The sequence below is a fragment of the Diceros bicornis genome, chromosome 23 (assembly GCF_020826845.1).
Source record: "Diceros bicornis minor isolate mBicDic1 chromosome 23, mDicBic1.mat.cur, whole genome shotgun sequence".
In the NCBI taxonomy this organism is placed as follows: Eukaryota; Metazoa; Chordata; class Mammalia; order Perissodactyla; family Rhinocerotidae; genus Diceros; species Diceros bicornis.
Window position 1 is genome coordinate 51,039,589 of NC_080762.1, and position 22,885 is coordinate 51,062,473.

The window sequence follows — 22,885 nt, forward strand, 5'->3', positions numbered from 1 at the left end:
CGTGATTGCCTTAAAAAATATATGTCAGCATGCGCAATTCCTGAGTTCTTATTCTAGAAAAAGAGACCGCACAGAAGGGATGGAACAATGGTATGGAAACTTACCATCCTCTCCAATTGGACTCTTTATTGCACATTTATTGCTTCCATGTGTTAAAAAAAAAAAAAAAAATCAAACCTTTAAGCCAACCCCAATCCCTAAAATTTTTGGCACTCTTGTTAAGCATTGAATCCAGAAAAAAAAATAAACCATTATTTTTTTATTATCACAAGCCTATCAGAGTCAAAATTTATTTCATCATTATGGGAATGTGTTGGAAATTAATAGTAGAGATTGGTTTCTACAAGGCTTAAAGAAATTATGCTATTTAAAGCTGCTAAAATATCACAAATTACTTGGTGTTAATATTTAAATAAATAATGCCTATTTTGAAGATTGCATTCTAGAACATACAAATTAATTTGGAAGAATATTAAAATAGATGAGGTTAACACTTTTTTTTGCACAGTAAAGGGTTTTTTTAAAAGCTGTGGTTATTTAAAGCCAAGGAATACAGACACCACATAAAATTAATTCATATAATTTTCTGAAACAACGAAATCTTCGCTCAGACTCACAATGAGGTCAATGAATTAATTACCTAAACTCTGTTGTCTTTGCACTTTTCCACAAACCAGGGTGCACAATGGAATGCATAACTCCCTAAAGAAGCGCATCTCCAAGTTTCGGTATGTGTCAAATGAAAGAAGGAAAAAGTTCCCTCACCCCAAAGTGAGAACAGATGGGAATGTGAAATTAGAGGGGAAGAGACAGTGAAGCTCTGGATGACCCACCAAGAAATCTTCCCCAGAGGGAGCCAAACACACCAGAGCCCAGCTTGTGCTGCCTCCCAGTGAACCTCCAAATTAAATCCAACAGGAATGCAAAGCAGCTCTTGGAGTCGACGCATTGGTTTAGATTTATAAGCATTTATGTAAATTTTATGAAGAAACTATTGATAAATATAAATTTAAAAATTTTTATGTTTAATCAATATAAAGCCGTCTCCTAATCACTTTTGCCAGTTTAACATTACTTCAAACTAAGAATGTTAACAATGTATATCTTTTAAAATAATAAAATAAATGGCTTTACAAAAAAGAGGCAACAGGCATGAGGCAAACTTAAGATGTGGACACTGAACTCCTCGTATGATGGAAGAACCATCTGCCGTAGACTGAAAAATTATGTAAACAAAATATGAATACATTTCATATCCATTAGTTTATCCGTGTAACTAAAAATAATCTTAATAATGCCAGCAACACTTCCTATGCCTAGCGAAAAAAAGATCCTTTATTTGATATTCAATTTTATATAGCATGATATAATTTTTCTCTCTAAAAGTACCAATTATAAACGTAAAAAAATACTCTCCATAGTGCTGTATTCTCATCAATATTTTTTATTTTTAATATGGGTAATAATTTAAAATTTGAGGAAAACAGCAAATGGTGCTCTCAGATCTGAATATATTTAAAAACAGTAGTTTTATTGTTAATAATCATTCTCTTAAAATATTATAATATTCAGAGCAATTTTGTAAGTTTAACCATGAGCTTATAAGAGCTCCCAGATATCTTCCACAAAATAGTGCTTGGGGAACAGATTTTTTGTGTGTGTGCTCACTTTCACATAAAATTTACATTCATTGATAGAACAATGAGAGTAACTCAGTATTTTAACCAATAGTGCTCCAATTAGATCATTCTCATCCATAATTTCAAACTTCTTTTCCAAGCCGACAATGAAAAGTTCTCTGTGTACCTTTTTCCCCCGCTGTGCCAGAAAATTGGCTTTCAATATCTTAACCCTGTTTTATCTTTTTTAACTTTACAAAGTATACACTACACAAAGAAATGTAGAAATATGAGTCATTCCAAGTGGTGAAACAACTGCACCTCACACTTAAGTGATTTCAGTTTCAAGAACCCAAGGCACCAGTAATCTGATACAGTCTCACTTAGAACAGGGCCGAGCCTTCTGTGAAGAAGATGCTCCGTACAGAACACTGCATTTAGTTGAATATGTGCATGAAACAACCGTACCAAAAAGTAGATTTTATTTTTCACATTACTCTAAATTATATGCAAATATTATTGCCAAAAAAGAAAAGAAATCTCTCAAGGTGTCTGGCTTTTTCTTTCCTCCCGTATCAAAAATACATAAAAGCCACAACCAGCAAATGTTTGGGGATACTATATTGATTATATTTTATTAAAATTCATTTTCCACACTTCCCTTTTGTGCAAATAAAATTTGAATTAAGCAAAAACAACCAAAAACATTTTAAAATTTATTCTCATATTAATAAATACAAATTCTAATTCCCCAAATTATCAAATGCAGATCCTTCTACAAATTTTACATTACTGCTTTAATTCATTTTGTGGTTAGTTGGTTGAATGATTTTAACGAGGAAAACAAAGAACATTTTATAATGAATCCAAAACTTCTATTTTCTTTTTAGGGGCGGGGGTACTTTGAATAAAAAATGCAGATGCACACACTCAACATGTACTCAAGACTCCTGTCCTGGTCCCAAATCTCCCACTGCCTTTTTAAATCGGGTAGGTCACAAGCACTTTGGATGACAGACATTGATCTGGAAAACGAACATTGTTGGTTTAGGTGAAGATTTCTCAGACTGCAGACACCTGAGGATCTCTGGGCATATTCTGGGGAGTCTGAGAGTGTTACAAGGTGTCTTGTTTTGTTTTGGTGTCTTCATATTATGATACAAACATAATTATATTCTGGATAATCACATTCGCAAATTTCACCACTGATTATTATCACACAATTTCAGGATCTGATTTTGAGACAGTGTTTATGATCTTGCTGGTGTTAGCTTTTTATAGGGACTGTGTTTAACTCGTAACACAGTGTTCCTCAAACTGGAATTCACAAATGTATTCCTGGGACCTAAGACACATTTTTCCGTTAACACAAGTTCACATGTTATTAAAACCAATAGACACTAGATTAGATAATCTTTCTAATTCCCTTCCAGTTTGAAACTTGTTACCTTCTACTGCAGCTTACTAATAATTTATGGAGATCAAACTTGAAAAGCACACTTAGGAAAAGCGGACATCCCAATAGGAGTTATAATTTCTATGTCCTACTAGTTTTTTTTTTACGTTTAAACACAAATGAAATTTTTGAGGTAACAGTAAGATGGCAATCAGTGGGCAAAATGAAAGAAGGCTGTCAGATAAAGGTTCTATTAGCAACAGTCACTAACCATCATTTCAAATGGTTTAGTGACCACACATTAAATAGGAGTCAGAAAATCCCAGTTTCTTTTTCCAGTTTTGCTTCCGACTAGAACTAGAATCAGACTGATTCATTCTCACAGCCCCCATTTTTCACAAAGTTAGTACCTTACGCTACTCAATGAATAAAATGCACAATAAATAGCAGGTACTCATGTTATATGATGATAAGCAGTATGTTTCAAATTTTAATTTATAGAATAGAAAAATAACAAATCCATAAAACTCAAATATCTGCTTTTCTTAATTTTCTAAGTGACAATACAGAATGTAAAAATAACAGTATAATTTTGTTTTTTACTATAATTATGGGTTCTTTTGATCTAGTTTTAAAAACGTTTAACTTTGCTTTATTTAACTTTAAAATATTTCTAATGTTGTCAATTTGCATTTAAAGATATTGTATTGCTAAAAATCGTTGTTTACTGGTTAAAAGTTTAAAAATAAAAACTTATCATTATTCTTATATCATAATTTTATACCAAGTTTTTAAACCATATACTCTTAAAGGAATTCTCAACTTATCTGCATCTTAACAAAAGAATCATCTTAACACCAGCAAAGAGAAGTAAAATGTATGCAAACTGCAAAGATATTCTGAATTTAAAATGCTTATACTTTACATTTAAAATAGTTATTTAATTTTTAATTTAAAAAATTAGGAAAAATGAAACTCATTTAAATCATCTTATTCATATCGGTGATATAAATGTGAATAAAAGTTTTAAGTAAAAGTCCTCTATTTTAAAAAGGTTATAGAATTTTTTCCTGATACGCAGCATCTTAACACTTTTTAAAAAGAAATAAGTTTTTAAATCGTTTCTAAAGCATCGCCCATAGCATAACATAATTTGATTAAATATAATAATTTATTAATTAAAATAAATTATTGATTTTGAAATTATTTATTGAATTTAAATTACTGACTTATGACAGATTCATTTTTTGTACGGTGAAGGCTGTTAAAATCTATGATCAATTTTATAATCAACACATTTCATAATAAGCTTAATTTTTATCAAAAGAAAAATATCACACTCAAATTTAAAAGAGTTTTCTTTCCCTGTTATCCTAGCACACATAACTGACATTAGTTTATTAAACTCATTTCAAACTTTCTTCTTCCTGTAAAGGAATTTTTAGTTTTTATTATTTCAAGATTTCTTTTCTAGAAGATGTAATGAGACCATTAACTAGAAGACAGTGAAGTGGAGTCAAAGGGAAAATATGCATTTCCAAAAAGTGCATATTTTATATGTTGTGATAAGTAAATTTTCTTCTTGGAACAGACACATGCAATTATACAGATGTTAAAATCAGTGCCAAGAAGTTACTCTACCTGAACTGTGGAGCTGATCTCTGAAGCAAAGCCGCCCGTCAAGGGAGCCTCGTGACTGATCAGCAGGCGCCCTGTTTTGATCACAGACTGAAAAAGAAAAGGAAAACCTGATGTTGAAGAGAATACATATTTCAAGTATATGGTGGTGGTTTGATTAACTAATAAAAATTATTTAAATTCAATAAATAATTAAAAATTAGTAATTCAATTTTATGCCAAATAAGTTACAACTCCCTTTCAACTGGACAGTCATTTAATTTTTGAACTATTAAAAAACTTTTCAATACAGTTTATAATCCTAGCACAAAAGAAAAATGAGATTTGTAATTCTATGCATGTCATTAAAAAGCATTCCCAGAGTTATAAAAAATTTTGGTGTTATAAACTGAATTACTGTATTCCACATTTTCATATTTTAACATCATTTTTTTCTTCAACTTTAAGAATGAAAGTGCTTTTATTTATATTTGTATGTATTTGAATATATTTGAATATATTTGTATATAAACAATCAGTCTTAGGAAACAGTGCTGTATGGAGAAGGAAAATACAAAAATAGCATGTAAAAGCTGTGGCAAAGGGAAAGCTCGGGCGTGGAGATATTTCAAGAAACATACAGGAAGAATCACTGCAGAAGTCAAAGGGTTACAACCCTCTTCGTTCATGTGCATTAAAATCTGGTTAACAATCACAACTCTACTTTACCGTAGAAAATGTCATAAACAATAAGAACGTATTCTCAATACTGGCTCAGTGTGGTTGTTCACACTGTGCACGATATACTCTATACAATAATAAAACAAAAAGTATAGCTATGACATCATAGCGGGATGCCAGCTGTGTTGGAAGGTAAAAAATATTAAAATCAACAGCGAGTTATTGCTGAAAATATGTTGAACAATTACCATATTACCAAAGAGAAGTAGCAATTCCTCCTGTATATTTCTAATTTGATATCACCTTCTTTAAATTCTACATTACTATTGTACGAATATGAAATCTTTCAAGCAAAAATATGTATATAAATCAAAAGATTTCCTTCATTCTAGGCAATTAGAGTTTAGAATTTTAAAAGTATGCAGCAGTTTCAGCTAGCAGATGTTAAACTCCACAATATGGCCAGTAGCCATGACAAAAATAAGTTACTGTATCTACTAAGTAAATAGTGACTGAAGAACATAAAATTTTATGAACACCTTAATGAATACCATCCCCACCCCCAATAAAATGCTAACCTTGGAATATTGGTATTTGGATTTTATGACTGTGATTAATTACACCAATTGTCAAAGTCACAAATTAAATTTCAGTGCACCTAGTTAGAAATATAAGGATACAAAAATATTCCACAATCACAAAAAAACAAATATATTCTCAAAGTACTCTCTAAAAAGATGTCTTGACTTTAAAGACCACCAATTGAAACAACAGATTTGACAATCAGACCTCTCTCACGGCTCTGAAACTCAGAACTCTGCAAACATAAAAATGTCTAAGGATGACATAACCAAAATCCACCTCAGCTAGACAGTGCATCTTAAATTTCTAGTGGGTTGAAATGAGAAACGTCTATAAAAATACTAATGTTACCTTAAAACCCAACACAACAGAATTGGTACTTTTTATCTGAGGTGAGGCCTATCCAAGATCAAATGACAACCTTTAGAATGGTCCCAGAAGGCCAATAAGCAACCAGGGCAAACAGCCTAGGCTTCCTATAGCCTGCAGAGTGTAGTGGAATAACTAGGCACAGATGTACCCAGGACAAAAGCTTCCAACCCTTGGCGTTCATGCAACGTGATGTGTAAGCAGATGAAATCCAGAGAGCTTCTGAGTGTCCTTCAGCAGAAGAAAGGCTAAATAAACCAAGGTCCATCAACACTATAGAGTATTAGGCAGCCATGAAAAAGACTGAGGACACAGAACATTGCCCATGATAAGTTAACTGGTAAAATAAGCAGGTTGCAGAACAATATAACCACATTTTTGTGGAAAAACCACCCCCACAGCAGTGGGGACACCAATGAACATAGCTATGTATATTGAGCTGACGTGTACATAAACGATCTCAACAGATTCATTCCAAACCATCAAAACTTTTTAAAAGTATTTTTATATTGTTGAAAGTCTAAAATAAAAATAAAGGGAAAGCCCTTGAATTAATGCTGAAGGTAACAAATACATGTTACGTTGCAGTCATAATCGCCTCAAAAAACATAACAATGTTTTTTTATGGTATCTTAGGACTAGTAAGATACAAGGGAACCCTGTCCCAAACTCGAGCAGCAAACAGGCACACTAATGACAGAGGAGTCAGCCTTCCCACGCCAGCCTCTGTATGCTCTGCTGCACGTCAGGATCATATCCAGATCGTCTCTTGATCCCTTGACCCTCAAGCTGTTGGATCCTAGATAAAATGGGAGATAAGCTATTGGTATCAGATAAGGTGAAGTTCTTCAACACCTCTGTATGTGTGTTATATAAATGTGTGTTCTTGGATCAGGAGTTATGTTGGCCATTATGGAAATAATTCCAGAAATTTCTAAAACACCAAGAGCTAGAGGGTAGACACAATGAAAAGTAATAATGCTGTGAATTTATGGAAATTGTCACGTTATACAAACCAGTGAGAAAGAAACAGTGCGGCAAGAAGAGAGGAGTCAGAAATAATGATCATAATCAGAAACAAACTGATTGTCACAGGAGTTGCTATGTGTTAGGCTCTAAGCTGAGCATTTTACATTGATTACTTCACTTAACTTGGAAAGCACCTAAGTTTCATTTTTGCTTCTTAAAATTATCTCTGATATTTGAAAAGTATTAAAATGTATAAAATAAAGTTATACCAAAATTCTGAAAAATGCCAAAATTTGGAAATAACACTGATATTTTCAGTCACACCCTCAAAGAATTAGCATACATTATTAAAGACTGAGTCTATAAATATAATTCAATGATTTTGTAAGGTATAAACAAATTCAACTTGGTATGTGCTCTTTATCATTCACAATTTTAATTCACTAAAATTTCTGAAGATTGCTTCTTTTCTACATTATCTTGGAAATTATTAATACTTAACATTATGATAATGAGATTGTTACAAATCTGCAAAATTTAAGAGTGTTACTCCTTCTAGTCTTTGTGACTCAATTAGATATTCTGGTTAAACTACATATTTTTGTCAACTTTAACAGGCATTTAATTTTCATACATTTAGGCACAATGATATACAACTGCCAGGAAATTTTCCTAGCCAAATTCAGCATTTTGACATACTTAGTAAAACTTAATATAGTGCTTTTCAATGGAGATAGCTATTAACCTTTTTAAAATAAATAACTATAGATATAAATACTAATAAGACTTTAAAATTCATTTTCTTTAGAAGAAAATAATTTTTAAAGTTTTCAAGTTTTCTTCTCAGATAAATGTATTTCTTGAAAAAAATTTAAAAGGGTTTATATAACTTTTCAATATGAAAGCTGAAGCTATCAAAGCCAGGAAAGATCACGTAAGGATGGATTTTCCAGTATCTGCTTCTCCAACTTCTCGCAACTAAGCCCCGCTCCAGGATTCCGGCCTTGGGCAGATGGAGTTAGAGGCGACAAATGGCACCAGGGAAAGCTGAGCCCACTAAAGACGAGGACTGTGAATAACTGCTCTCTGTGTCATCTTACCACAAAACAAAAGGGCTTTGTTCCTTGCAAGGGATTGAGAAGATCTGTCAAGAAAGCTTAAATAATTCTGAAAGGCTAGGAGTGAAACAGCCTGTGGCTGCTAAGTCAGTCAGCACTGGTCTGTCCCGGATTTCTCCACAGATTCTCCCTCTTTCAGTGAATCATCCCCTCCTCCAGGCATCAGCAGCATCCTAGCATAAGAGGAGCTGTCGAAATCAACACTGAACACATGATGACATTGTCATCAACAGACAGATCCCGGTACCCCTGTGCCCATGGAACCCTGACGACACCTTGTCCTTGATGTGGCCACGCCACGACCTCTCCCCATTGCCCAGACATCATTACTAACGGCCATCACTTCGAGTTATCCCAGCAGGATGCCTAGCACAATGCTCTGAATATGGCACACTCAAGAAAAGTCAGATAAAAATCTACTAAAATAACTATATTAAGCATGTCCTTGTTTACTTAAGCTATTGCTTCCTTAGCAGAGTCTATTTTTAAGATAGTGCAAAAGTATACTTCAGCACACCCCAGAAAAATTTAAATAAGAAATAATGGACTCCAAATTAAGGCTATTTTAGTGTAGCTTTAACAATAAGATATCTGTGGTAACAGCCGAGTTGCTAAGTTATACTCCATTAAAATGATTGCACAGATCTTGGCTGCCCAAACATTGGACATATGTTTTAGTGAATGTAGCCTTTAAAGATTTTAACACAATCCAACCAGGAAAAGTGTTAAGCTGTCATTCCAGGAGAAAAGGATACAGACAGGCAGACCATTAAGCTTGCATATGCCTGAAAGTCAAACAGCAACATTCAAAAAGCAAAACTATATATTTTTTTTTATTTCTTACTCAAAATCTATAGCAAGATTTTCTCCCTACAGAGCAATTCAACCTGACCAACATCAAGTTCGGCAGCCTATTCTGACTGCTGATAAGATAAACTGGGACAGGCAGTTTATAGCCCTTTGAACATTTTCTATTTGAATATAAAGCTAACGAAAAGTTAAAGAAACATCAAAGCTGGCCATTACCACTTCCTTTTGAAATCAAATCTGCTTATAAATACATAGAAGCAGAAGTAATAGTAAAATCATACACCTGTGTTGCATTCATCAAGAACATATCAATAATTATACATACAATCTAGAATCATTAAGGACATGTTTTTAATTAGCTTCAAATATCACTGCAAATGAATTCCATTTTTGAAATGTTTTCTTGCTTAGTAGCCAAACATATTTGAAAAGTTAACCAGAAAAACCCCACAATTAATCACAGGCTAACAAATGTATTAATACATGCCTAGTAACTATTATTAATCAGCAGGACCTTGACACACAATCAGACCACGGGCTGATATTGCCCTGGAGAAATACCAATGCTAAAAGAGAAACAACAGCCATGAACTCCAGAGAAAGTTCCGAAACGTCCATTTTGGCAAGGATACTAGTGATGGGGTTACAAATACTTTGGTATTGTAGGAAAGGGGTGTAAACTGAGAAAAACTAAATCCTCAGAGCTTTATCACCCGTGTGGAAAAAGAAGGTAAGGGAGCAAGCAGAGCATGGAGAACTGAATAAAGTCAACAGGAGAAAAATGAGCAAATAACACTGACAAGGCAAGGACTGTTTGGGAGCATTTCAGACATCCTGACTGGTTCATTCTTGCCTGAATTATTTGTATCAGCAGAGCTGAAACACTGAAGAGCCTAGGAAAAACCACTTTTGCAAAACTTTTTAAGTGGACAACTTTCTGAAAGCTACTTCAAAAAACGTGAGACAGACGTGTTTCTGTCAATCACCGTACCTTTCCAGCTTGTTTCCCCACAGTCCCTCCAGGCTCCAGTCATTCAGGCCCCGTGCTCCTCTGTGAATGTGACCGTGATTTCCCACCCCTCACTCCCTTCCCCAGACTGGCGGACATTCTATCCCTCCCTCCAGACCCAGCGCACACAAGCCCTCCTCCCCGGGCCCCCAACTAGCTAGGCTTTCCCTTATTTTAAACCCCCTGGTACCTTCTTCCTTCTTTTTCTCATCATATTATATGTATGTTCTAGCGATCATTTCCTAAGAGAATTTGAGGTAGCCGACAGTGCAAGGATCTTCTATGAAACCTAAAGCCTGGGTACAAGGGCAAGAGTCAAGCACAAAGGTCAAGGCAGCAGCCACTGCTATACCTCTCTTAGGAACACTCGAAATTTACCTCGCAGGCTAGCCCTGTGTACATCTGTCTTATGACTCCTTGAAACCATACATTTGAAGATGGGGACTCATTTATATTTATGTCTATTGCAGAACATAGCATATGACAAAAATGCATTAAATTGAGCAAATTATGTTCATTTTATTATTTTAGGACAAGGGTATATATTATTAAAACAAACAGTTTGAAAAAGTATTTAAGCATCCTTCTTTGTTTTGGGGAGTATTGTTCTTCATTGGGGTTGGGGTCAATACTGTCTCCTCCAGTAGATTCTACATCATTCAAAAGCACAAAATTAAGAAATTATGAAGTATCCTGTACCTAACCACAATACTAATTTACGGTTGTGGATATGGATGCCCAGTAAAAGTTAATATTGATTTAAAAAAAAAAAAAAAAAGCATATATGGGAGTCAGCCCAGTGGCACAGTGTTTATCTTCAGTGGCCTGGGGTTCACAGGTCTGGGTCCTGGGGGTGGACCTATGCACCGCTCATCAAGCCATGCTGTGGCAGCATCCCATATACAAAATAGAGGAAGATGGGCACAGATGTTAGCTCAGGGCTAATCTTTCTCAGCAAAAAGAGGAGGATTGGCAATGGATGTTAGCTCAGGGCTGATCTTCCTCACCAAAAAAAAAAAAGCAAATAGACAGTGATTTAAATGAATCACTAACAAGCCTCCAATTCTCTGATGCCTTTAAGATCATAGCAGGGAGTAATAGTGCTATAAAAGGCATTAAAAGGAAGTCCTAAAAAACAAGCTCTAATCATTGCTCTAATTCTGATAGAGGACCACCCTGTGCCAACTCTTTCTACTTATTTTTCTCACTCCAGATTGGTTTTAGAACAAGGAGTTAGCAATACAAAGTATGTTTCTGTTTTTATGTACATCTTTTTAAAATGCATGACTGTAACAAATACACAAATACACAGAATGCTTTCTTTCCTTGGCACTGAACATAAATTTTCTTTTCCTATTGACAAAAGGTGACGTCACCATGATGATAAAGACATTGTACTGGACTGGTGGACATTTATTACATAAGTAGTTAAAATGGGTAATTACGTAAATAAATGTCTTAAAAGTTTTTTTTCATTTTCCCCATTAGCTCAAACATCTTGTAAAGCATAGCCACCTATAAGTATCAACACAATTTATTTTGTGTGCCAAAAAAATTTTTCAGATTGAAGAAGCCACTTCTTAAGTTGTTTTATATCTTCATTCTTATCACTGCCCTATCATTTTTCAGCAAGATTTTAAATATTCTCATAAACTTGTACTCGATCTCCATTTCAACTCTTATCCATTTCTTTTTATGAATAGAAGAAATTATAACATGTCATTTGAATATTAATATTGTTGACTTCCATGTTGTAGAATTTCAGAAAATTGTTGAAAACTATTTAAAAAGCCAAGCTGTACTTTTGAAATACAATCAGGCTGTTGTATCTTCTACATCTTCTATTCTTAGAACCATCCTGGGCTCTTCTAGGCTTTTTCTTTGGAGTTTGCAACAGCAGGAAGCACTCAGAAGTACCACACAACTAAAACCTCACTGTAAATATGCTTACATTCTTGTGATAAATGAAAAAGTGGGAGTATACGAGCTACTACCACCACTTGGCAAATCTAGAACCTGACCCAACAGTAAAGACCATGGGCAGCACCATTCCACTCCATCTATCATTCATTAACTCAGGCAGTTTACTTTCCTTCAAATAACGTTATTTTGCTACCATGGTATTACATACCTATTGCTTGTTGGGGGAAGGGGTTGATAATTCACAGATAACTCATGTACGTAGTTTAGCATCTAGGTTATGATTATGGGCTGACTGAAAAATTCCATAAACATAGTTTTGTTTGTTTTACTATTCAAACCATTTTTAACTGTACAGTTCTGTGGCATTTAGCACATTCACACTGCTGTACAACCATTACCAGCATACATCTCCAGAACCTTCTCATCTTCCCCAACTGAAACTCTGTACCCATGAAAACTAACTCCCCATTCCTCCCCTCCCCTAGCCCCTGGCAATCACCATTCTACTCTGTCTTTATGAATTTGACTACTCTAGGAACCTCATATAAGTGGAATCACACAATATTTGTCCTTTTGTGACTGGCTTATTTCACTTAGCATAATGTCCTCAAGAGTCATCCATGTTGTAGCATGTATCAGAATTTCCCTCCTTAGGCTGAATAATATTCCATCGTATGTATATATAGCATTTTGTTTATCCATTCATCTCTCAGATACTTGGATTACTTCCACCTTTTGACTATTTTGAGTAATGCTGCTATGAACATGGGTGTACAAACATCTGTTTGAGTCTCTGCTTTCACTTCTCTCAGGTATATACCCAGAAGTGGAATTGCTGATCACATGATAATACTATGTTTAATTTTTTGAGTAATAATCATACTGGTTTCCAGAGCAGGTGCACTATTTTACACTCCCACTACCAAAGCACAGGGGTTCCAATTTCTCTACATCCTCATCAACAATTGTTATTTTCTGTTTTTGTTTTTTTTTTTGCTGAGGAAGATTCGCCCTGAGCTAACATCTGTTGCCAATCTTCCTCTTTTTTTGCTTAAGGAAGATTAGCCCTGAGCATCTGTGCCAATCTTCCTCTATTTCGTATGTGGGCTGCCGCCACAGCATGGCTGACGAGTGGAGTAGGTCAGCACCTAGGATTCGAATCCTCCAACCAAGGCCACTGAAGCGGAACATGCCGCACTCAACCACTACACCACGGGGCCAGCCCCATTTTCTGTTTTTTTGATAGTAGCCATCCTAATGGGTGTCGGGTAGCATTTCCCTGTTGTTTTGATTTCTATTTCCCTAACGATTAGTGATGTTTAATGATTAGTGATGTTTTAATCTTTTTCTTTTTAATTTTTAATCAGCTGTTTGATTTTTGTTGTTGATACAGATAATGTTTTAAAGTGATTAATGCATCAAATTTCTTAAATTGGTCCCTTTTGGGACTGGAAATAAAATCTTTTCAGAATATGATATTCCATATGGAAAAATATACAATCAAACTTAATTGCTCACCATATCCTGTTCCTGAAAAAGCATCGCATCTGGTTTCCTCCCTATCCCTCCATTTTGAAACAGACATAGGGACATTTTTTTCCTAAGGTCACTAATGTCACATAGATGCTTTGCCAGATTGATTATCTAAGACAGCACTCCTCTACTGAAAAATCTTCAGTGGTAAATCAGCTAATCAGAATCACAAAGATAACTTATAAACCCCTGTAGTCCACTCCCAAGGAAACGATGGAGCCTAGTTACATACTATAGAACCTTCTGAGCCTCATATCTTTGCTCCATACTCTGCCGGTAATTAGGAGATAGAACAATGTCAAATGAGAAAGTTTGCAGCATTGGCACAAACCAGAAAATCTCTTCATCATCTTATTTGAGTAGTATATGCAATCTCCCAATTAACTTTTAACGTTGTACAAATTCCAAAGGTCATTGGTTCATGTTGAAAACAATTTCTTAAGCCACTCACAAGTGCCAATACCGGGGAAACAAAGATGAGTTAATCCAGATCCCTAAAGGGCTATAATATGGGTTGTCACAATGTCCTAGGACAAAGCATACTCAAGAAAGAAAGAGACTAATTTAAAGCATGTTAAGGCAGAATACCAGAATTGAAAATCAAGTTGTGTTTGTTAAAAAAAGTTTTTTTAGAATTTTAAATTTCAACTCCTAAGGTCTTTTCTAAAATAACATTGAAAAAATGAATTTTTCTCTTCTTAAAACAAATAACAATTACTAATATTCTTTCCTTTTCTATGCATGAGTCTCTATTTGGCAAATTTTCCTGAAGTGTTGACAACAGAGGGAAATACTATGTCTGGCCATCATAAGAGTTCTAAAGGGTAGAAACTGACATCATCCCCTGTGCTCCCAGCATACCGTGAATAATAAGAAAGTGACCCTAACCAAAACCAACATCGCCAGCCAGTTACATTTTACATTGCTGTTTTAAGCACGTATCAAGGGTACAATTTTCCTTAAAGCCAACTGGTTGTCTACGAAGGTAATACTTCTCTAAGGAATGATCAAAAGTATAAACACTGCAACACTTCTGCATCACCATGGATAAATGCTTTTATTTTCTAAAATCTGGTCCAATTATGTTGCAGTAAATGGATTTTTAGTCCATTACGAAACAAAAATCATGTGTAGTTCATAATACAAGGGCAAGGCTTAAATCTTTCGGGTCTTTTTCATGACTCAAAAAAGCAGTAGAGTAAAACTCAAAGGCTGTTTCAGCAGAAGTTACACGTATATTTTTGACTATGTATAACTAGGACGGCGCAGAGAGAAATAAAGTACATAAATTTCCTATTTTCATTAAAACCAAGATGATGGGAAGATTATAAGACAGGTGGATTCAGGAAAAAAAAAATCCCTTTAGCACAAATAGTAGTATTTCTCTACAAAACATTCACTGATTGTTTGATAGAGAAGGTGAGGGGCACAGAAAGCTCAAAGTCAAGTTTTACAGTACCAAAATTCATTGCTAATGGAATATTAGTGAGAAGGTAAGATGTAATAATCATAGTTGTCCAGAAATACAATTCAATATTTAAAAATCAATTTATATCTAGATTTAACCCCTATTTTTTTCTCAGGGAAAAAACTCTGAAATTTTCTTTCCTTGTAAACCACAAAAATATTAATAATCTATTCCTATTTGATTTACAATTCTCTATTCTGCAACTTTGTTTATTGACAAGGATGATAAAATAGAGTAAGGTAATTATGGCCAATATACCACAAAAAGTGAGATACATCTATAATAATAACTTAGATTGTAAATGATAAAGTCATTTTTTTGAGGAGTGATCTAAGAAGATTCTGTGCTTGACTTTATCATAAGTTGGTCTTTTTTATAACTTTGCTATATTGTTTATGAATAAAAATGATTATTTATTATAAAAGAGAAAATATTACTAACCAATGAAAATGTTCCACCATTCTAATAATTTTAAAAAATAAGGATGAAATGGCAGCTCATCCATTAAAGTCACAAAATAATTTAAATTTAAATTCTGGCGAGAGTATAGTAAAATCTTTCTTACATTGCCTATGCAATGTAAACTGGCATAAATCTTTTGAAAAACATTTTGGGAATATATGTATCAATAGCTAGTAAATGTTCAGATTCCTAGAATAAGGGATCTCAGTTTTAAGATTTATTATCAGAAAAGAATCAAAAAGATGTAAAATATCAGACTTCTGGTTTAAAATAATCATGTGTGTAGTGAGTCAAAAAAGTTCAAAAAAATTTTTAAAACACTATTTTAGACCCAGGGTCTCACATTTAAGACTCAAATACCATATTTGGCTCACGGGTAAATTTCGTTTAAAAGGGCAAGGCACTTGAGAAATACCGCATTTAAATGCCTTCCACAGCAACCATATGTTGCATACTGTCTAAAACCAAGGGCTTCAATAATTTAGTTTCATCTGCCTGACTTCTTCAGGCCCGAGTTTGTGACTTCTAGTTCAGAGTGGCAGAGAAGCGGGTGGACGGCTGGCAGCGTAGGAGCCGCTCCGACCTATAAGCAGAGCTCTGGCTGGACGACCAGGCTGGGAGCTACACCGCCAACCCTTCGGCATGGAAATTTGAGAAGGGGATTCTCCCAGCAAACAAACAGAGCAGAATCCAAGTGAACCCCTACACTCTGGTTATTGGCAAATGAGTCTGGACAAAATGATATCACCCTGTTCAAAGATGAGTAAAGGAAGCAAAACAGAGTAAACCATGGAGCCTGTTGAAAAAAATGCTGAACATTATCCTGATCATTCAAAGGAAAAGCATGCCTCTGAACATGATCTACTCAAGACCCAGACGAAAGTGCTAGGCAACTATTGTGTATTCTTAAGAGAATATAAGATCTAACCTCCAAAAGATATGAATAAAAAAATCTAGGGAGGCCATAAGACCAGGTGGAAAAGGATACAGATGAGACCTGCAAGTCTCACATGGGAACTAAAACCCCACTTAATAACACTAAAACCCACAGTGGTGATGGCTGGAGGTCAAGCAGACGTGACTGCCAGTTGACCCTCGAACTGGACCCGGGCAATCAGAGGCTCCTCACCCCTCCAACTGGAATGTGTGCCCCGCTTGCCTCCCCCACTCCCTGAAGCTGCCCCACGGATACAGCCCCGAGACAGTAATGTGGTGATGACACTATCTGGACTGGATATGTGACTAAACTCACGTAAGGTTCCCTGTGTGCATAACAAATGCATCCAGTTAAAGCCTCTATATAAGTTCTCAAGATCCTGGTAGGCCGGTGCATAAACCTACACCTCTTGCAGCCGCTCAAGACAAGCCTTGTAAGCAAGTTCCCTTGCTAATTAAACCTGCCACCTGCCACTCTGGAGTGGTTTGCCTCTTTATCCAGTCTCTCTCTGCCGTCTGAGTACAGGAGCCCACTTCAGATCACACCCCGGAAGCTCTCGAGGAGGCTGCGACCCAACAGTGATAGATCTGGGTATCTGAGCATCCTCCCCACTGCCCTCCGCTGGTCCCGGACGGTGCTTCCACAGTCAGCAGACTGAACGACTGAAATTATACGCTGAATGAATGAGTATGGATAAATTGGCCTCCGCTGTGAGTGTCAGAAAAATTCGGGGGCAAGAAGCAAGCAGACAGGAAGGCAGGATGAGTAATAAGAGGTGTCTTTTTCTCCTCCTTTCCTGGCCACAGTATGGCAGTGAGGATTCTTTCCGTAGGTTCCCTCCATCCCCTCAGACCCGGGAAGCAGCGCGGACAACGGGGCAATAACAAGTGGTGGGTAACCAAGAACGCTCTGCAACTTAGGTGCTCAGACTCATTCATTAAACAAAATACTGTGAAGGCCATGCAAAATACGTCTCCAGGCTGGATTCTGCCCAAGAATTTGCAACCTATACTTTAAGCAAACATCTTTCTGGCGAAATGACACTTTTTTTCAAATGTCAAGATGCACTTCACGCCATGTTATCTTTACCCACAAAATTATACACTGAGTTAGGCCGCCTTCCACGCTGGCCTTTCCAAACACTTGCGGATACTGACCAGCATAAACATCCATGCCATTGAACGTTCCATTTAGCAGAGCAGCCCCAGCGTTTCTAAAGAAAGACATTGGAGCCACTGCTTCACCACATGTTTCTAAAACCCAGAAAAACAAGAAGCTATCCAAGATAACATGTAACTTTAAGTTTTCAGTAGTCCTGCTGTGTGTTCCAAAATGACATCATAACTGGACAATTACAGCACTCGAAATTTTAAATGTCCAGGAGAAAAGTAGCCTCCAGCTCTGAAACTTTGCCCCACGGGCACCTGGTCACACTGCCCTCCTGAAGCATCGGCAGAGCCCCCATGTGCTTACCAGGAGACCCCAGTGTGTTTACACACTAGTCAAAGAGTGAAAATCAGTTTGCCAAGTATTTTTTATCCTTCATAGGAGAAACATTGTACCAAGAATATCTGCAATAGATGAGATACATTTTTATTGATTAAAAGTTTTAATGTCTATCAAAAATATAATTTCCTAGAAAATTTTCTTACATAAAAGGGAATCTATAGAATTCTTTTTAATCACCCCCCATACACACACACTCACACCCTCCAGTTTTTGAAAATGTCACTTGCTAATTTTGGCCATCAGTACTGGGAGCTGGGCTGGCCAACAGCAGCGAGAGTGACAGCCAAAGCTGGTGGGTCTGTCTCAGCCACAAAGAATAGGCATGAAGATGATGCACAGACGCCACCACCACCATTTTAAAGCAGAGGAAGACAATGAAGGTGGCACCATGAAAATAATCAGGTTTATTTCAGGATCCACAGAGAAAGGGCTGGAAAATGCCAAGATCACAACGATGAGGATAAGACAGTGAGTTTTCCTCACAAAGTCATGATGCTCAGCTCAGGGTGACGGGCCTTCCTCGCTTCGCCATCACTGCTGCATCCTCCAGAGGTCCCCAATCCCCACCGGCCATCTTAACTAGATTCACAAGTAATGCTCAGATTGTCTTCTGGCCTTCACTAATCACAAACTCATTTCTATTAAGTATATAAATGGATGTTTTTGAAATTATTATACACTACCCCTTTAGTTCTGAGATGATTAATGTTATGATTATGCCCAATAAATTAAAGGAAACGTGCTAGGGTTTTGTTATTCTTTTGACTATCCATAGCCCTATAGAACTTATAAGAAATCACTCTAATAAATCTCTGTCTTCAAGAAAAATAATCATTTCTCACATCTATTAAAAAAAATGTATGACCTATAAAATATGTGTGCTTGTGGGGCCGGCCCGGTGGCGCAAGCGGTTAAGTGCGCGCGCTCCGCTGCGGCGGCCCGGGGTTCGCTGGTTCGGATCCTGGGCGCGCACCGACGCACTGCTTGGCAAGCCATGCTGTGGCGGTGTCCCATATAAAGTGGAGGAAGATGGGCACAGATGTTAGCCCAGGGCCGTCTTCCTCAGCAAAAAAAGAGGAGGATTGGCGGATGTTAGCACAGGGCTGATCTCCTCACAAAAAAAAAAAAAAAAAAAAAAAATATGTGTGCTTGTGTTGATACGCACATCCTTTTCATACTTTTTTATCCACACTATTTGAAGTTCATGTATTTTAAACCACAGCTTCAAATGAAAGCAGGCAACCTCCATGAGTGTGGAGTATTAACACAACCTTCACTGTTATTGCTCCGCAGTCCCACAGCTTCATGCCGCAGCATATCACTTTACACCAGGACAGCCAGCCACAATTCTGAAATCGGAACATGCTACCTCTGCGTGACTGACACTGAAACCATAACATTGTTGCTGGCCTGGAGCAGCGAGTTACCCCGCTCACCAAGCAAGGCAGTGGGGCAGCGGGTGGTGGCTGGGGAAAGACATTCGAGACATAAATCTGCAAATTCTCAATAAGCAGCAGCCATTAAGAGCCCAGTATCCAATCTGAAAAATGTCAAAGGCCAGTCCTTTAATAAAATTAAGTGGTGAGATCAGTACTATTAATAAACATATCTGCACTACATTCAAAACTGAACAGTTTGGGCACTACTTTTTAAAACCACAAGATAAGAAGTCAACCAGAAAACAAGATCAGAGATCTCACATCTATTTTGAAATAATCATTTTTATATAAAAAACTCTAAAGAGAAGTCCAATTCTCAAATAGTGGTCCTTAACATACATTCACATCTTTTAAGAAACATATATTTAGCTTTGAAATAGAGACAATATAAACAGTGAAATGCACATAGACAGCAATGACGGGGCCGAGGGGGAACAGGAAGGGCAGAAAGATGCAAATTAAAAATAAAGTCTAGCTTCTGTATTTACCAGTTGTGTGCCTTAAGATAAGTAAATTAACCTCTCTGAGCCTAGGTTTTCATCTGTAAAATGGGGATGATATCACCTACTTCCAAGGTTGCCATGAGAACCACTAATTTCATACATGACATGCCTGGCATGTAGAAGGCACTCACTAAATGGTAGCTGCCACCATTATTATCATCATGATCATCACCACCACCAAATTATCCTATCATACAAACTCAAGGACTGAGAAATTGGTCTTAAAAAGATAGATGGCCGTAGCAAATGTGAGCAACAGAAACTTTGAGGGTCAAATAAAAATTATTATGCCCAATCAGATTTGAACCTCATTTGAATTAAGTGGTTTTTAAGGTAATCTTTGGGCTGTAATAGATTCCAAGCCCTCAGTGAGTGCAGAGTGCATAACTACAGGCCCCAAATCACCATCCAGTTTCAGCAATGAGCAATATGGTGGACCTGATGAGTTCCCAGGAAGTAGGAGTCATCAGAAAAAGGCGAGTTTCCTTCCCCAGGGCCAGTACTTTGCCAACTGAACCCACAGAGGCCCTGGCCCAATGTTTCTCAACTTGAATAATGTTCAGATAATTTTCTTTAGAAGAAAAATTCTCAAAACTAATTTATAAACTTAAATTATTCTTATGATACTTAAACGTGCACAAAATAAAAATCTAAACTCCTTATGCATATAGCTCTTACACAACCATAAACCAAAGAAATTTCAAAGAACATATAAAAAACAAAAGCAATACAATTTATATCAATAATATTAATTTAATGTCACCTCCTGAGTCTCAGTCCTCGAGAGAGTCAAAACAAGGAGACAGTAGCACAACTACCTATATTGCTTTAACTACTATGATTTTATATACACAATATATTAAGCATATTCTTTATGTTCAGGAGGCCGAGAGAGAAAGGCTGCCAAGAACAAAGACGGGATCTGACCTAATATAGGTTAAAGATCTTTATCCACGTAGTACATGGCATTCTCCATCCCTAGTTGCCCTAGACAATAGGATACCACCCCCCAGAACATCTTATAGTAATGGCCTTATATTGAAAAAAAAGAGTGCAAATAAAGTAAACCATAATTAGAGACACAATGACATCCCCTCTAATTAACTCCAGCTTGGGAGAAAGTTCTAGGGAGGAGTTTAGGAGAGAATTATGATCCAGAGTTATAGCATGAAAGTGAAGAACACAGTTTATACCTTCATGTGTTAACTCGAGCTTCGCTGAGAGAATGCACTAGTTGATGCTAAACTGTTGCTTTTTCTGTTGACTCTCATCATCATGGAATAAATGGTCACACTACTGCGCATTGTCTATGCTCCTCATCAGGACCGCTGCTTAGGCGATAACCCCCAAACCAGGAACCATGGGCTGGGAAAACGCAGATCCTCACCCTCCTGGTGCTTGGGTGAGGCTCAGAGCCACCTGGGCAGTCCGCCGCTTATCTTTAAGCCCAATGCATCAAACCCACCAAGAGAGCAAGGTGGAACAAGTTGCCAACAAGAACAAAGGTGGGAAAGGGAGGGTCAGTAATCAGATTGCTGCTTCAGAACTGTCTTTTTTTTTTTACAGTTTTTGTTTTAAAGTCTATTTTGTCTGATAACTGTCGATTCCACAGACCAAAGGCCAGTGATGGAAAGATGCTTATAAGGCTGACTTTCTTTAAGGGAGGATAACAAAGTTTTGTTGAAGCTTTTCTCTGGTATCCTTCTAAACAAAGAAGGAAGCGTCTTAACCCACTGCCACGTGCTCTGTTTGTAATCAGAGTTCTACTGGTCTTCTCTGAGTTAAACAAATGCTGAAGTCCCTTCAAGCTCCAAAGCCCCTGAAAATACGAATCCTTAGCTCAGTGTAGTGACCTTTCCTCCTTAGACACCTGCACTGGGAGAAGCTGACCAGGAGCTGGTGAAAACGGAGCTTGTCCCTGGCTTTGCAACGCTTCTGGACCTCGAGCAGAGACGGTACCTCATCAGTCACTCGTTTTGTTTCAGTCAAATAAGAAAAAGGAAAAAGTCTGTGAACAAATTAATGTGGAAGACAGACATACTATAGAGCCAGGACTTTAAGTGGAAAATTTGGGATATATAATAAGGAATAAAGGCAGAATTCAAATTCTTAAAAGTGCACTATCATTATATATAAAGAATTCCATAATTTATGTTTTATCATAAAGACAGAAAAATATATGCATGAGTTGCCCCAACAAGATATACTGTTACATTATGTTATATATATACATATCTATTTATATAGTACCATATGTATAATATGCGTGCATATGTATGTATATATTTTGAGGGGCGGGTATGTGGGTATGTGTGGACAGAGAGATTTTAAAGACAAGAGAAACTAGGATTTTAAACCAAAAGTAGTCAATCAGCCCAATGTAAGAATAAAAGCCCCATTTAGGAAGGACTTTGTTTTTTTTATTGCTGCTCAATATTCACTGAGGTACTTGGTGCCCCAGTATATAGTACCTGCTCAATATACTCATTTGTTGAAGGGCTAAACAATATGACTTTTTTCCTTTTTAAAAGTAATCTCAAATAATGTTAAAGAAACTATAATTCTAATGGGTAAATTTATTCTTTTTTTCCCCCAGCTTTATGAAGATGTAACTGACATATAACATGGTGTAAGTTAAGGTGTATAACATAATGATTTGATATACGTATATATTGTGAAGTCATTACCACAATAAGGTTAGTTAACAAATCTATCATCTCACATAGTTACAATTTTGTATGTGTGTGGTGAGAACTTTTAAAACCTACTCTCTTAGGAATTTTCAAATATACAATACAGTATTGTTAACTATAGTCATCAAGCTGTACATTACATCCCCAAAATTTATTCATCTTATAACTGGAAATTTATACCCTTTGACCACATTTACCCATTTCCCCCTCTCCTGCCCCTGGCAACCACCAATCTGTTATGTGTCTAT

At 36.5% G+C, this 22,885-nt stretch overlaps 1 protein-coding gene across 1 annotated transcript in view; it reads right to left on the bottom strand.

The window, feature by feature from the left end:
• BCKDHB (branched chain keto acid dehydrogenase E1 subunit beta) overlaps positions 1-22,885 on the bottom strand; it is a 214,425-nt gene that overhangs the window by 52,550 nt on the left and 138,990 nt on the right. The window contains exon 9 of the mRNA XM_058566721.1: positions 4,657-4,743. Coding sequence (XP_058422704.1) covers positions 4,657-4,743 — 87 coding nt within the window. The remainder of the gene's footprint in view (positions 1-4,656; positions 4,744-22,885) is intronic.